General features: G+C 40.5%; 1 protein-coding gene across 1 annotated transcript; it reads left to right on the top strand.

The window, feature by feature from the left end:
• Positions 1-14,801: 14,801 nt before the first annotated feature.
• LOC145131059 (uncharacterized) lies at positions 14,802-16,222 on the top strand. The gene is made up of 2 exons (XM_079065796.1): positions 14,802-15,357; positions 15,504-16,222. Exons 1-2 carry the CDS (start codon positions 14,802-14,804, stop codon positions 16,220-16,222), a joined length of 1,275 nt encoding a protein of 424 aa, XP_078921922.1.
• Positions 16,223-16,649: the final 427 nt, after the last annotated feature.

The following is a 16,649-nucleotide window of genomic DNA, read 5'->3' as shown; positions in this document are numbered from 1 at the left end:
CCACAATAAAGCTCAAGAAATACTCAAATGGAGGCTAGGGTTTCGTTCTTAGGGTTAGAGAGGATGGAGGCTGAAAGAAATGAGGGTTGGAGGTGAGTTAAGGTCTTTAAATAGGGTCTAAGACCCTAAATTAGGGTTTTAATCTGGCCTGACGAACGCAACATGTTCCCTTGGGGAACGCCCAAATGCTCCCGTGTCCAAATTCATGTGTACGCAATGCGTACCACCCTTGTACGCCATGCGTACCCGGTTTGGTCCAAACCCTTCTAACTTTAAATGATCATAACCTTTGCATCCCTTATCCGTTTTCGACGTTCTTTATATCCACAGAAAGGTAACGAGAAGCCCTACACTTCTATCAACTTTATTTAGCCTGAAAACCATCAGAACTAAAATCCAATATTCATAAAAGGCCCGAACCAATGCCTTTACCGATACCCTTGGGCTCTAAAACACAAACCAAACCCTATCATCACGTAACGAACACCACCCACATCCAAATTGGTCTAAACCTTTCTTCCCGAAGGCCCTAAGCGTTATGATAATTATTGATCACTCTAAGATTATTTAAATTGTACCACATATGACCTAGCATATTCACTTAGTAGTCGATTCACATCACTAAGAGTCCCACAAAGCACTAAGCAAGCAACATTCAGATAACGGAAAAATCTAACCAAAATAAACTAACCAAACCGTTCTATCCACTCATCTGGAATCCATACTAGCATGCAATTCTAAAGCTCATACAATCAGGCATAAAAAGGCATATCTCCTATCTTACAATACCGAGCAGATCCTGTTGGATTTGGTGTCTAAACCCATAACTATAACTGGTATGTATTTGACCCAATTGTAGCATGGTCCTTTTGGGTTGCCTTCACCAGTGCAATTTGATAGGATGGATTTTTGAGAATTAGGTTATTTATGGTTTATTAATATATTACAAATATAATATATTAATATGGAATTATTTAATTAGTATTGATCAAGAATTAATTTATTAATTATGGTCAAAAGAGACTAATTAAACATATGGGGGATTGATTATGTAAATCAATCATAATTGTAGTGTGGGCTAATGATCCATGATTATGGGCTAAACTAATCCATGGATAGTCGGTGGAGGTTAAACCCATGGAGCATGAGAATGTGGAAATTCATGGGTTATTAGGGTTTACCAAGTGTAACCCTAACATGTCCAACACTATAAATAGAGCCCTCCATAGACCAAAATCGGTTGCACCTTCTATTGAGATAAATAGATTATTCTCTTAATTCATCCTCTTGCATATTGGTGTTTGTGAACCATTAGAGGCATCACACTTGAGGTGCTCAAGCTTTCAAAGGTCAAGAACTACAAGTCCTTCTAAAAGGTATGTTATCTAACTAGTTGTATTGTTCATTTGACAATGTGTATGCTAGTTAGAAGAATGCATTGGAAAATTTTGAATGCATATATAATTAGAGAAAACATAGATCCAAAGCATTTAGAGTTGCATGTGCACTTAGGAAGTGTTATAGTGCTCAAAACCCAACAGTGGTTTCCGAGCGTAGGATTGCTTTCTATTATATTTGATGCTTACTAGTTTTTCAAAGATAAAAAAGTCGAAATTTTGGCCTCTGACTGGTGAACTCGTCGAGTCCATGAACAGACTCGACGAGTCCACTCAGTAACAGAGCAACTCGCCAAGTCCAGTTCATGTACTCGACGAGTTGGTGCCCCTGTTTGCAGAATTTCGAGTTTCTTGGCCTAATTTGGATTAAGAACATTACCACAAACTAATTTTGGTTCATAAAATTGTTTTTAATGATATGTTAATGTTAATCCCCATCCAATAACATGATATTTGTCAAATTCCAAGATAACTACTTGTTTTATGAAATACTAGTTATTTGTACAATTTGAAGTTATCATGAAATATGAATCAAATTAGGTCTAATTGGTAAATGATCATCCTATCATAATTGGATTAGTTAATTTGATTTATAATTGTTTCTTGAATAGTTCCATAACTTGTCCTCAAGTTATGGAATGTGAAAAATCACACCATTCATGAAACATTAATTTTCATAAGTTATGAAATACCAAGAGTCATGAAAAGTTCATAACTTATGGAATTGGAAAGGTCTCATTTATGCAACTTTAAAATCCATAAGTTATGAATTTCAAAAGTCTTGACAAGTTACAAAACTTGCCCTCATGTTTTGGAACTTGAAAAGTTACATTAATGAAACTTTAATTCCAAACTCTAGAGTTTTAAAAGTTAAAATTCAACCCTTATACTATTATAATATTAAAAGTTTATATATATATATATATATATATATATATATATATATGTATATATATATATATATATATATATATATATATATATATATATATATATAAGACAAGTCGGTCTTACCGTTAGTAGGCCTCATTCACGAAGCCGGTCTATAAGGGGGGGGGGGGGTATAAGGTTACTGCCTATAAAATGGCAGTTTAATGGGTGTCCACTCTCACCCACCGCTTCCTTGAATGGTGGAAGGTCGTTAGCCGAACGGGTAGGATAGGACATTAATTCTCCCTCATTAAAAGTATAATGATAAAAAAATATAAAGTAACTAAACTTTTATTAAAATTCCCAATCTTAGTTACGTTAGGAAAAAATGTGAAATGGTGCTAATCCATGAAATTACACTTTGCACCTTGTTAAGTCGTTAGTGGAGCGTGTGTAGTTAATTGGCACACTAATCTGGGACTGACAATGTGTGGCAAAGGGTAACTTCATGTTAATCATAGATCAATGGAGCGTGTGGTTAACCGGCACATTGATTAGGTGACTTGTAACATTGGGTGTACCATGCTAATTTGCATGGTTATTCACTCCTTGTTTGTGATCATCGGCATCCCAGTCACAAACTTGAAGGGTACAATCGAGATTTAAACATGCCATTGAAAAGTTCAATTAATCTCAAAGATCTAGGAATTTCAAACCAATTAAAACTTAATAATCTATTTCGTTTTTCATGGTGGAAATTGGTAAATTGTCATTTACCTACCTTCAAATATTTTACAATTGGATTACGACATCCCTCTTCGCAATTGTAAAATATTGTGTTGGATCCTAGCCTTAATATTTCGTTTTGGTGTTATATTAAGGACTTAAATCAACTAAACTTGAATTTCTCCCTTGTAGATGTCTAGTTCAGACAACTATGGTCTTCCTGAATCCTATGGAAAAAGCTTTCCTTATAAAGATGATATTCCACAAGATGATCAAGGTGAAAGATTAATCCCTTCTTCGTGCTATAATGGAACTTTACTTCCTCCACCTCCTCCAATAATTCTCCCTAACCCACAAGTTCGAAGACTTGAAAAGTTCAAGGTCACTCAAGCCCTACTTGCAATGAAACATCAAGATGGAAGGTCAGTGTGTACTCACGTCTTGGAGATGAAGTCACATATTGACAGACTAAGAGTATTGGGTGTCGTTGTCTCGAGGAAATTGGCTGTTGACTGGGTTCTTCAATCACTTCCCAAGTCATATAGTGAGTTTGTTAAAGATTACTATATGACAGATCGCGACATGACCCTCATTGATCTTACCTATTTGCTAATTGCTGCTGAATCAGCAATGATTTGGCGCAATGGTCAAGCAAACTTAATTGGAAGATCTACTCCTCAACCTTCCATGGACTTTGAAAATGGTAACATTGGAAGTCCAGAAAAGCTTTCTCTTCCCAATGGAAAGGGATCGGCCATGGTCAAGTCATTTGACCAAAAGGTAAAGAGAAAGACTAAGTCTGAGATAGTCCCGTATACTATTCCCAAAGAGTCCATATGTTTCTATTGCCAAGAGAAGGGGCACTGGTTGCGAAGCTGCCCTGACTACGTAAGAGATCTAAGAGATGGTAAAATAAAAAAAAAAATTTCTTCTACTTCAGGTAAGTTCACTTTCTAACTCTATTAAGTTCCTATTTGTAGATTCTTAATACATGATGTGATAAGATTACATTTTGATGTTTTGTAGGATCGAAGAAAAGAAAGGATGCTTAAAAGGAAGAGCAAGCTGAATCTGATCGTGAAGAGATGGATTTCGGTCGCATGGTTCGATGATCGGATTTTTGAGCTGCTGCTTAAGAGTTGTAAAAGATTGCTTAGAAATATGTTGTAACATAGTTTTCATTTGTAATTGCATTGTAAGGAAAAGTTTTCTGCACCTTTTATAAATTAATAAAATTTTGAATTTTTATCTTATTTTATATTTCCTTGCAATGGCATATGTGAAAATTGATGTTTGTATTTTTAGCAATATTGATTTGATTCTTTCATTTGTGGTAGTGCCAAAATTTACCAAATAAGGAAAGATTTTCATCACCAAGTTTCAAATGGACATAAACTTGGAATCATGCAACTTGGATTGTATGATGAATGAGAATTTTCATCTTTGGGAAGTTAAGACTAATTCTTTGTTCACATGTATATGTGAGTCAAGAGAAGGACAAGGGGATCAGGTACACTTGGTTGTACACTGGTCCAGGTCCACCACAAAGAACGATAAGACTATTCGTCATGATTTGCTAAATTTTAGTAAATATGGTTATGCTTACAAGATTAAGTGTAATTCTTAATCATTGAAAAAGTCTCAATGTATAGCAGAACGAATAAGAAGAATCAAAATCGGCAGAAAAATAAAAGTTTCTCCAGTCTGAAAGATGAGAGAGTACTTGAGTATCGTGTTTATGATCCTCTTAATGATTATGAAAGCCATATCCAAATTTGATCCTCTAAAGACATCTTAGTGCATTTGTTTGGCTAAGAAGAGGAATCAGGGATTGTTGAAAATGGTTAAATCAATTAAGATGAATCATAATTCGTTCCAAAATCAAATCTTAGAGTCATACTCCAAGATTGTAACCTGAGTGGCATATCTTAAGAAGGTTTATAACGCACATCAAATGTAGAGTAAAATGTTTCTTACTCTTGTACACTTGAAATTGGTAAGTTGTGATGTATTGGTAAGGACAAAGACCAACAAAGACCAATTGCGTGAAGTGTTATTCTTGATGAGAATCCGCACTAGCTCTTGAATATTTGTTTGTCAAGAATGTATCTTGACAAGAGAATCTTATATGTCAAGAGGTCAGTGCGAGTCTTAAAGGTCTTGAAAAGTTTCAAGAACTAATCAAGAGTAAACTTATTGTTAATCACTAGCACACGACTTGAGGTTTGTAACCTATCGTGTTGACATATTCTTGTTTCTGTGGCAATTCCAGCTAAAGTTGACTATGCATGTGAGTTCTATGAGTTCTCAATTATTTGCATAACAACCTGGAATCAATGGCAGGCCCCTGAGCTGCCAGGTGGCAAGAAATCAAGATTGAACAAGTTCAGTCCATATGAGTTTGGATTTGTCACTAACCTTGTCTTGTGGTTATGGTTATGACAAATTCACATGGATATGAACACCTACACCATAGTCATCTAAGTTTCATAAGGTTTCTCTCCAATTCATGAAAATGATTGTGAGGAAACTCTTTCACTAAGTAGATTTTAGGAGATAGCAGTTGTGATATTTGCATTCTCAAATTCGATTATGATTACGACATCCCTCTTCATAGTTCGAATTGTGAGAAATGGCAAAAAGCCTAAACATTTGGAACTTATTGTCGTAAGTTCTGAATAGTTAAGACACACATGAAAGATATCTAAGGAAAGGTGTATGAGTTTGAGAAGCCTAGATAAAGTCTTATCGAAGCATCTCGTATCAGAAATCTGAACTTTGGTGATGAAAGTTAATAAGTATTGATTTCTAGAAGTCCAGCTGATTTGGGTACATGTCAAAGCTAGTGGGAGCATAAGTGTTATGCTAGTAAGATAATAATTATTATTCTAGTGGGAGCATAATCATTACGTTAAGTGTTGTAAGTTAGCAATGTTAATTATAGAAAACGAAGGTTTCAATTCGCAAAGTTGCAGGGTTTGAAAAGTTGTTTTGCTATAAATAAGGGAGAGGAATTTATACTTCATTTCAATTCTAAAAGCTTAGATTGAGTTTTTTAATCAAATTTAGTCAAAGACATATATGAATGTTATGTTGAAAAGATTCGACATAAGGAAATTCTATATATGGAAATGTTAATTGCATTCTCAAAATTCGATTATGATTACGATATCCCTCTTCATAGTTCGAATTGTGAGAACATGACAAATAGAAATATTATAGCAAAAGACTGATCAAGTATCATGTCTTTATTATGAATCGTGTCCCATATGCTTCGGGTATAAGATCGATTGCATATGCTATAATATTCTCGTGTTCTAATTTTTCCAAATGCCTAGGGAATTAAGAGGGTAAAATGGACTAGAACAAGATATGACTAAAGTGGTTAAGCAATTGTCGAGGACAATCCGAGGTTTACCAAAGATTGGTTGCTCATGGACAGTTGGAAGTATTTTGAAAATTTTGGAAGGACCATATTGACATATTCTGAAAAGAGGTGACTCTTGTTCAGAAGTGATAGTCAAAATGGGAATATGGAAATGTTTCCATAAGAGGAAGTTATTCTTTAAATCTGTGTAAGATTAGAAAACTTAATGCAAGAAGGATGTTCAAAGGAATGTACTTTGAATGTGAGACTTCGTTTCCATGGAATTGCTCTCCATTGGAATACTTTGTAAATGTCTGTTGCCAAGTCTCTATGACTTTTGTGCATAGTCATTACAAAAGGATCACCGCATAAAAGCTTAGAATCTTACAAGATTATAGTAAGTGTCAAGGACTTGGTATTCTTACACTTACGATAAGGATTTGGGATTGTGAAATGAGTATCATTGAAATGTTTACATTTGATCTATTTCACAAGTAAGGACCGTAGGTAAACATAGTATGCATGCTTGGAGCATGGGATAACTATTGTTTTAATTGAAGTATTAAGTTGATAAATCGAAACATTATACAATGAATAACGAGTAATCGATATGATGATTAAATAAAAGTTGTTTTATTTACACTCAAAAGTTTTGGGACCATATAGGATTAGTATTATTCTTGTGTTTCACTTTTCAAGTTTTGACTTCCCAAATAATAAGATTATTCAAACTATCCACAGTCGATCATACGTTGGAAGTAAGTATGAAATAAGACTGTCATGAGTTGGCTTGTAAGATTGTCTAAGGAGTTAGGCATAGCAACAGGTTTGCTACACCATTCATGAGTACTTCTGAAATAAGATTTGAGTATTGGATCAACCCGCGCTCACTTGAATCACTTCATGGAATTTATCACCAGTGATCGTGAGACGATAATATCATATAAGTCTTCAAACCTAGATATATGAGTTGTTGACTATGAGTTGGTTGTACATTGATAGTACGAAAACGCATCGGTAACTCGATGTTATAAAACGTGTTGTTGTGTATGATTCAATGAATAGTTAGTACAAGCATATGAGTCTAAGTTTATATGTTCCCTTTTATCCTAAGAGGATTAAAAGCGATATCTTGGGCCCCTTGATGATTCTGTTTTGACTTATGTGTTGGGCCCGGTCAGAACTAAATTGATGTGTTCAGTTATGTTCTATGTCGGACGGATCAGAAATCGGGAAACAAACTGCTGGAGAAAAAGTATAACATTGTTCCATGTATTTGTCTAGCTGATATCTTGAGAACAGAGGAGTATATGGTCACTTATCTGAAGGACGAGTCACTGACTAGATCAGAGTTCGACAGCGGCTTTTGAAAGTTTACGATTGCTAAGTCAGATCCTGAAGTACATAAGCAGTAATAGTTATTAGACTTATCCAAGTGGGAGACTATTGGATTTGGTGTCTAAGCCAATAACTATAACTGGTATGTATTTGACCTGATTGTAGCATGGTCCTTTTGGGTTGCCTTCACCAGTGCAATTTGATAGGATGGATTTTGAGAATAAGGTTATTTATGGTTTATTAATATACTACAAGTATAATATATTAATATGGAATTATTTAATTAGTATTGATCAAGAATTAATTTATTAATTTTATGGTCAAAAGAGACTAATTAAATATATGGGGGATTGATTATGTAAATCAATTATAATTGTAGTGTGGGCTAATGATCCATGATTATGGGCTAAACTAATCCATGGATAGTCCGTGGAGGTTAAACCCATGGAGCATGAGAATGTGGAAAATCATGGGTTATTAGGGTTTAGCAAGTGTAACCCTAGCATGTCCAACACTATAAATAGAGCCCTCCATAGACCAAAATCGGTTGCACCTTCTATTGAGATAAATAGATTATTCTCTTAATTCATCCTCTTGCATATTGGTGTTTGTGAAACATTAGAGGCATCACACTTAAGGTGCTCAAGCTTTCAAAGGTCAAGAACTACAAGTCCTTCTAAAAGGTATGTTATCTAACTAGTTGTATTGTTCATTTGACAATTTGTATGCTAGTTAGGAGAATGCTTTGGAAAATTGTAAATGCATGTATAATTAGAGAAAACATAGATCCAAAGCATTTAGGGTTGCATGTGCACTTAGGAAGTGTTATAGTGCTCAAAACCCAACAGATCCTTAGCCCTAATCTAGCATGCAATTCTCATAATCATAACATATATCATAATAAACATGTATTGGTATTCTGGGAACCACTTACTTGAGCTCGTCCGATTGCACGCATCACACCCCTTTCTTTGATTAGAAATTTCTTTTTAATTAAATGTTTATTTTATAAAAGTTTTCACCAAACCCTCAGTTTGAGTCCAGGCACACCCGAGAGTATACCCGAATCCCTCAAACCAAGGCTATGATACCAATAAATGTCTTAAAACTTCTTAATACCTTAAGACCTCAGTCCAAACTTCCAGATATGGCCTAAAAGCAAAGTTTTTACCAATTGAAGTCTTTACCATTAGCATAACTTAACTGGTGGGTTGCACCTGATCCCACATCGGCTAGGAATGAGAACTAAACATTCCTTATAAGGGTGTGGATACCTTCCCTACCACAACACATTTTAAAGTCGTGAGGGAAACAGATCCCATAAGAACTCTACAGTTAAGCATGCCCGGACGAGAGCAATTCAGGGATGAGTGACCCCCTGGGAAGTTTTCGTATCGGGAGCCCAAAGCGGACAATAAGCTGATATGTGCCACGGGTGGATGTTACAAATGGTATCAGAGTCAGGACACGGGCCGATGTGTTCGACAGGGACGTCGAAACCTATAATGGGGGTAAAGGTGGGTTGCACCTGATCCCACATCAGCTAGGAAAGAGAACTAAACATTCCTTATAAGGGTGTGGATACATTCCCTATCACAACGCGTTTTAAAGTCGTGAGGGCAGCAGATCCCATAAGAACTCTGCAGTTAAGCATGCACGGACGAGAGCAATTCAGGGATGGGTGACCCCCTGGGAAGTTTCTGTGTCGGGAGCCCAAAGCGGACAATATTATGATACGTGCCAGAGGTGGATGTTACAAATTGACAACTATTTCATGTGGATCTAGCTAAGTGGTATTTTGTTATGAGTAGAAGTTACTCTAGAACCTTTGAGCTTCATATTTTCTCCTTGTTGAGGTTATGCAGTCATAAAGTTTGGATCTTGATGGGTATAAACCTTCAATGCGTGATTTGGTAGTCATTTGATGAAGTTTGGGACTTAGGGTTTTGATTTGGGTCCTATTGAGTTTTGACTTAGGGTTTTGATTTGGAAACTTTATGACTTAAGAAGTCCATTGAAATCAGATCTGGAAGTTTGGACTGAGGTCTTAAGGTATTAAGAAGTTTTAAGACATTTTTGGAGTGATTTTGACCTTTTGGAGTTACCATGGATTTTATCACGAAGTTACCTTAGGCGGCGCAGGGTGTGGATTCCGTTTAGGTTATTGTAGACAGGTTGACTAAGAGTGTGCATTTTATTCCGATTTCCGAGAGTATCTCCACTGAGAAGTTAGCATATATTTATGTGTGGGAGGTGGTGGTCAGGCACGGGATGTCGGTATTTGTGGTCTCAGACCGTGATGTCCATTTCACCTCCAGGTTCTGGAGGAAGTTCCATGAGGAGTTGGGTACTTAATTGCATTTCAGCACTGCTTACCACCCCCAGACCGATGGTCAGAGTGAGCAGACAATTCAGACGCACGAGGATATGCTTCGGGCAAGTGTATTAGACTTTGGAGGTTGTTGGGATACTTACCTTCCGCTAGCAGAGTTCTTATACAACAATAGTTATCATGCTAGTATTGAACAACCCCCGTTTGAGATGCTGTATATTCAGAGGTGTAGGACCCTAGTTTGTTGGGGGGAGGTGGGGAATCGAGTCATGGGTAGCACTGAAGTGGTGCTTAAGACCATGAAATGGATTCAATAAGTGCGTGAAAGACTACGGGTTGCACAAAACCGTCAGAAACGTTATGCTGACTGTCGCCGATCAGACCTCGAGTTTCAGGTGGGAGATTATGTGTTGGTGAAGGTATCACCTTGGAAAGGTGTCATTCGTTTTCAGAAAAGGGGCAAGCTGGGGCCCCGATTCATTGGTCCGTTCAGGATTTCTGCCCGGGTCGGCAGGGTTGCTCATCAGTTGGATCTTCTGGATGAGCTCAGTCAGATCTACAACACCTTCCACGTGTCTCAGCTCCGGAAGTGTGTTGTTGATGAGGCTACAGTCATTTCCTTGGATGAAATTCAGGTGGATGAGAGCCTGAATTATGTTGAAAAGCACATTGCAGTTCTGGATAGAAAGACTAAGGCTCTTGGTAACAAAGAGGTGAAGCCAGTGAAGGTGCAATGGCAGCACTGGAGAGGCTCTGAATGGACCTGGGTGCCGTAGGACGAGATGAGAAAGCATTATCCAGATCTTTTCGCATCAGCAGACTTTGAGGACGAAGTCTAGTTCAAGTGGGGGAGATTTGTAACGGTCGGGATCAAGATATTTACATTTCTTACCCTTAGTATGAAAGTTATTGCAAAATTTGGTCCCTTCGTATGCTGGGCGTACTTAAGGAGTACGCTTAGCGTACTAAGGATAGTTGATCGTGGAGGTTCGTCATGTATGATGGGCATACCAAGGGGTATGCGGGGCGTACGTGACTGAAGACCAAAACCCTAATATCCGTACTTGAGACCTATATAAACGTCCTTAAGTCTTTTGGACCAAACCCTAATCAGTTCGTCCCTTAACCTCATATTTCCTTGTGAGTGTGATTCTTTAGCTTAGAAAGTGTGTTGGTGGCCATTTTAGAGATCATTCAAGAAGGAGAAGGTGGTGATCAAGCCTTGGGTGTCATTGAGCTTCTAGATCCTGCATCTAGTTCATCTTGAGGAACTTCTGAAGGTAAAAAGTCATAACCTTGACATCTCTTTTGATTGTTTGAGCTAGGGTTTTGTTTTGGAGTCCCTTTTTGGCTTTTGTTTTGGTGCCATCTTCAAGGTTGTTTTGACTTCAAGCATAAGTTAGAGGTCTTAAATGAGGTCTTAATGGGAAGAATGAAGTGTTGGGGTCACTCATGACATGCAAGGGCATAAAGTTGCCAACTTTATGCCCTAGGACATCGTATTGGACTCAGATCTAAAGTTTGACGTTGAAATCCCAAGTATTAAGCACTTAATGGTCGAGTGATGCATGTCCTGCTTGTATGCCGTGCGTAATATTGTGTGATGCGTACAACTTTAGGGTCTGGTACGCTAAGTGTACTGGAGTGGTACGCAGGGCGTACACACTCCAGTTGGGTTTGGGCTTTGTGTGGGCTTGTAAGGTTTTTGGGTCTTGTTCAGTTTTGGGCCTGGCCCCATTTAGAGTTTTGGGCTGATATTCTGATTTGGGCCATAGTTGTTTTGGTTGGGACTTATTGGGCCATATGGTCCATTAATGGCTTTTATCTTGGATCTTAGGCCCATTAGCAAAGGGAAGACTGTGGGCCACTATGGAGGGACTTAGGATTAGGTGTTTAGACTCTTTGATTAGGTTGTGTTATAATCCTAATTTAGAGTTAATTGTATCATTGTTTAGTATGTAGTTTCAGACTGTTAGGAGAGCAGCTTTTGTGTTTAGCAGACTGAGGTGAGTCTTCTCACTACACTCATGGGTTGAAGGCACCAAGGCCGACCCATTAATTGATATGAGATGATTAGTAATGGAGTATGTAATGGTTTTCTATTTGATCTATATGTGGACTTATGTGAAGACCATGGGAGGAGCCCACGACACTTGGCAGGACCATGTTACCCAAGGGAACGTGTTGTGTTTGTCAGGCCAGATTAAAACAATTGGATCAAGAAAAGAAAAGAAGTATGGGTTTTTGGCTTATGTTTCGGATACGAGGGTGGAGGCCACGCCAGATATGAGCAGGGTACCGATTTTGCGAGATTTTCCTGATGTATTTCCATAGGAGTTGCCTGGGGTGCCTCCCGAGAGGCAAGTGGAGTTCCATATCGATTTGGTGCCTGGTGCGGCTCCGATAGCCAAGGCGCCTTATCGTCTAGCTCCGCCTAAGATGCAGGAGTTGTCTACGCATCTTCAGGAGCTGCTAGACTGGGGATTCATTCATCCGAGCAGTTCCCCATGGGGAGCACCGATCATGTTCGTGAAAAAGAAGCATGGGTCACACATGATGTGAGATGATTAATGGGGGGTGAAGGTGGGTTGCACCTGATCCCACATTGGCTTGCAAAGAGAACGAATCATTTCCTTATAAGGGATGTGGATACCTTCCTTGTCACAACTCGTTTTAAAGCCGTGAAGGCAACAGATCCCATAAGAACTCTGCAGTTAAGCGTGCTCGGACGAGAGCAATTTAGGGATGGGTGACCCCCTAGGAAGTTTTCGCGCTGGGAGCCCAAAGTGGACAATATTGTGATACGTGCTAGAGGGGGGTGTTACAAATGGTATCATAGCTAGGGCACGGGTCGATGTGTTCGACGGGGACGTCGAAACCTATAATGAGGGGTGAAGGTGGGTTGCACCTGATCCCACATTGGCTTGGGAAGAGAACGAAACATTTCCTTATAAGGGATGTGGATACCTTCCTTGTCACAACACGTTTTAAAGCTATGAGGGCAACAGATCCCATAAGATCTCTGCAGTTAAGCATGCCCAGGCGAGAGCAATTCAGGGATGGGTGACCCCTGGGAACTTTTCGCGTCGGGAGCCCAAAGCGGACAATATTGTGATACGTGCCAGAGGGGGATGTTACAAATAAGGTGGTGTTAACGTATCCCTTAGAGGGAACGTCAAAAACATAAGTCAAAACTAGTACCGAGCTTGGCCTAAGCTGAACTTAGTAGGACCAAGTCCGAACCCAAGGCCGGGCCTTCGCCAACGCGAAAGACATAGGTGTGAGAGTTATGGTGCATTGCAGCGCTATAACCTCCTCACCAAGGGATAACATCCCGACGAGCGTGGGACCATTTAGAGCATCCCACGTGTTCGTCAGACGATAGCCACGATCTTCGTAAATAACTGAAAGATCCTCCTCTAGCCAATAAGGAGTGGATGCAAAAAGGGCGTGACGAATAATCTTCCAGTAGGAGTCCGCCACGTCACGCCCGATGAAGGAATCTCCAACAAAATCAGTTGAGGTCCACATGCCTCTGAAACCAGGTATAAAAGGATCCTTCTTCCTCGAGAAGAAGGAGGACTCTCTTTCCAGTGAATATTCTTTCTTTTCTATGAGAACAAACACTAACTAGATCGTTGGAGCTTCGTCCCGGGAATCCCTCCCGGACGTCGACTAATGATCTTCTTTCCATTTTTGTACTGTGATATTAGGAGAGGGCATCTAAGCTAAACCCACCGGCAATCTCAACTCTACCGTCTCCAACATATCACAACATCTGGTGCCATTCGGGCGTATCTCTAGAACGATACACTCACGAAAAAATCCAAAGAGCAACAATGGCAGGTGAAATCCCAATAGTGCCTAGAATACTGGAGAAAAGTCTGTTACGTCCGATGCAGTCACTAGAGGGAGGACAACCTTTCGTTCAGGAAGAACATGCATCAAACCTCACACCAGTTTCATAAACGCCACCGAGCTCCACAGCAGTGACGACAGCAACCCCCGCGGCCAATCTATGGCGCCCTAAAACCGACCCAATCCTACAAGTTGCAATCGTAACTGCAACTCCGCAAATCGTTGCAACACAATCAACAGGGACCCCTGTCCCACAACAACAGTCTCTCCCGCACACCACCAACGCTGGGACTTGGATCCCCCGCACCATCCAACCACAGCTACAAATTTCCTCCACAGTCTACCCACACACCACCATGACAGGCTTGCCTCATATGCCGCTCTACGTACAACAACAACCGATCTTCAACCCATCTGTGCAACATATCCCAAGTTTCATCCATACACCGAATCAACCACAAGTCGCAAGCACGCAGATCCTGGCGGGTCAGGGATCCAGTTTTTCCGGATCTGGCATTCAGTTCCCAGTTCAATTCGAAATCAATCCCCTCGTAGCAGCCACTCAGCCGTTCAATCCAAATGCACAATAATACGCATGAGCGCAATCATACACGCTTCCCTCAATAGGGCAACACGGCATCCAACAATTCGGTCCGATACCAGACCTGCCTCTGTATCATCTATATATCTCGCTGACGACTATGCATAGCCAAATGTATGCAAGCCCGTACCAAATACAACAGCACATGGCTTACAACGGGATGTTATCCTCATACATGAACAATCCCATGCGAAGCGCCGACTCTAATTTTAGTCACGAGCTGCTGCAGTACGAGATTCCGCACACGACGATGATCCCAAATATGACAGTACAACAAATCTAGACGACCACATTGACAATTATTAATGGACGATGACTTCCCTCAAGATGGATAGTCGCTTCACTTGCACTTATTTTCCTTGCACCCTTACTGGCAACGCTAGCAAGTGGTTGAAATCTCTGAGGCCAGGCAACATCTCCATCTTCGAGCAACTGAAATACCTTTTCCTCAACAATTTCATGCAATTGAGGAAAGGCAAGGGGGACGCTAACTCTGTAATGGCATGTAAGCAGAAAGAAGGGGAATTAATCCGTGAATACTATGACCAGTTCACGCTGGCGACATTGAATGTTCCAGGACATGAAGAGTTCCTGGTAACAGGTGCTTTCGCCCAAGGTTTACTCCCAGGGCCCCTATCGAAGAAGATGCAGGGAACCGTTCCCCGATCTCGGGATGAACTTAAGTTCCACGGTGAAAAATACATGAGGCAAATCGAAGGGGAAGAGCGAAAAGAGGCCAATATCAAAGCTATAGCCAATGCAGATGCAAAGCAGGAGGAGGTGGTGTCGTGGCAATCTCGGCCCAGCAGGGAAGGCAAGATGGCGACCAGCAGCGGCACAATCGTCACCCCCGACATATGTCTAGACGGTACAGACCGTTCTACAGGAACGATAGCAAAAGCCGTCATACCGACGTTCACGCGATCAACAAAGCCCCAGCCAAGGAAAACAAAGACAAGCCCAAGTTTTGTGAGTACCATAAAAGCAAAACTCACGATACAAACAATTGTACAGTGCTAAAGAGGGGGATTGATGAAAAACAACTAGTAGGAAACATTGTTGATATAGCAAAAGACCTCAGGGAAAAATTCGACGAGGATAAACATCAGCCCAACAATCAAAAGGATGGAGGAAGAGACCGAGAAAAGAGGGCGGAGATACTCAGCATCACCGGGCATCTCCCATGCACCAACCGCCAAAGTCGATATCCCGATGCAAGGCCATACCACCAAAACGTCCTCAACATAGCATTCTCGATGAATAACTCAAGGCCGGAGCATTGGGATCCCAACGATCCATTGTACATCACCAGTTTTGTTAGTCGACACCGTGTTGAACAAGTTTACATCGACAACGGAAGTCGAGTCAATGTGATCTACGAGCACTGCCTTAGCCAACTGTCCATCGAATGGAAAGAGTACCTCCAACCACCACGCCAGGGCCCGCTAGTCGGTTTCACTGGACACCGTATCTGGCCAACAGGAATAGTCAGACTCCCGTTCACTCTGGTTAGCCATGATGGGGCAAAGGTGATAACAAGGGTGCTCGATTTCACGGTTGTCAACTTCCCAACTGAACACAACATTCTCTTTAGACGCCCTGCGCTTTTCCAGTTGCGAGCAATTCCATCTACCATCCACTGCGTCATCAAATTCAGCACAAGTGATGGATCAGCCATGATAATAGCGAATAATCCAGCCAACAGGTGTGATGCTCAACGAGAAGCAACGTAGGAAACCCAATTGCGTCAGAATGACAGTCACCAAAAGAGGGAGACCTCCCGCTGGAAATAAGCTAAAGCATGAGTGCCGACCCAAGAATCAAGGAAGAGACGACAAGACGTGTTTAGTCGGCTCACAACCCTTCCTCCACAGGAAGAAACAAACACTAATCCAAGGATTGCTCAGCCAAAATACGGGGTGCGAGATACACAGCGAAGAAACGCTCGCCGACAGGCGAATGCACCTGTCTGGCCGATAATCAACACCAGTGCCAAGCCCCGCGCAAGAGCAATTTCGGATCCAGAACAAACTTTGTCTGATGGCAAACGTGAACCAAAGTTCCTCAGAACGGAGGAGGCGAGCACAAGAAACACCACCAACATGAGCAAAATGTCGTTCCCTATATTGCGCAAGTCTTCCCAAGGAAGTGCACCAGCAA

This window comes from Lactuca virosa, chromosome 8 (assembly GCF_052849685.1).
Source record: "Lactuca virosa cultivar CGN04683 chromosome 8, Lactuca_virosa_CGN04683_v6, whole genome shotgun sequence".
Taxonomy (NCBI): Eukaryota; Viridiplantae; Streptophyta; class Magnoliopsida; order Asterales; family Asteraceae; genus Lactuca; species Lactuca virosa.
This window is presented reverse-complemented; position numbering and strand designations above follow the sequence as displayed.

Bases quoted from the DNA above. Each gene is read 5' to 3' on its own strand.
- LOC145131059 (XM_079065796.1), top strand. From the start codon at position 14,802: ATGACTTCCCTCAAGATGGATAGTCGCTTCACTTGCACTTATTTTCCT. The intron at 15,358-15,503 runs GTACAGACCGTT...ACAATTGTACAG, and splicing joins CCCCGACATATGTCTAGACG to TGCTAAAGAGGGGGATTGAT.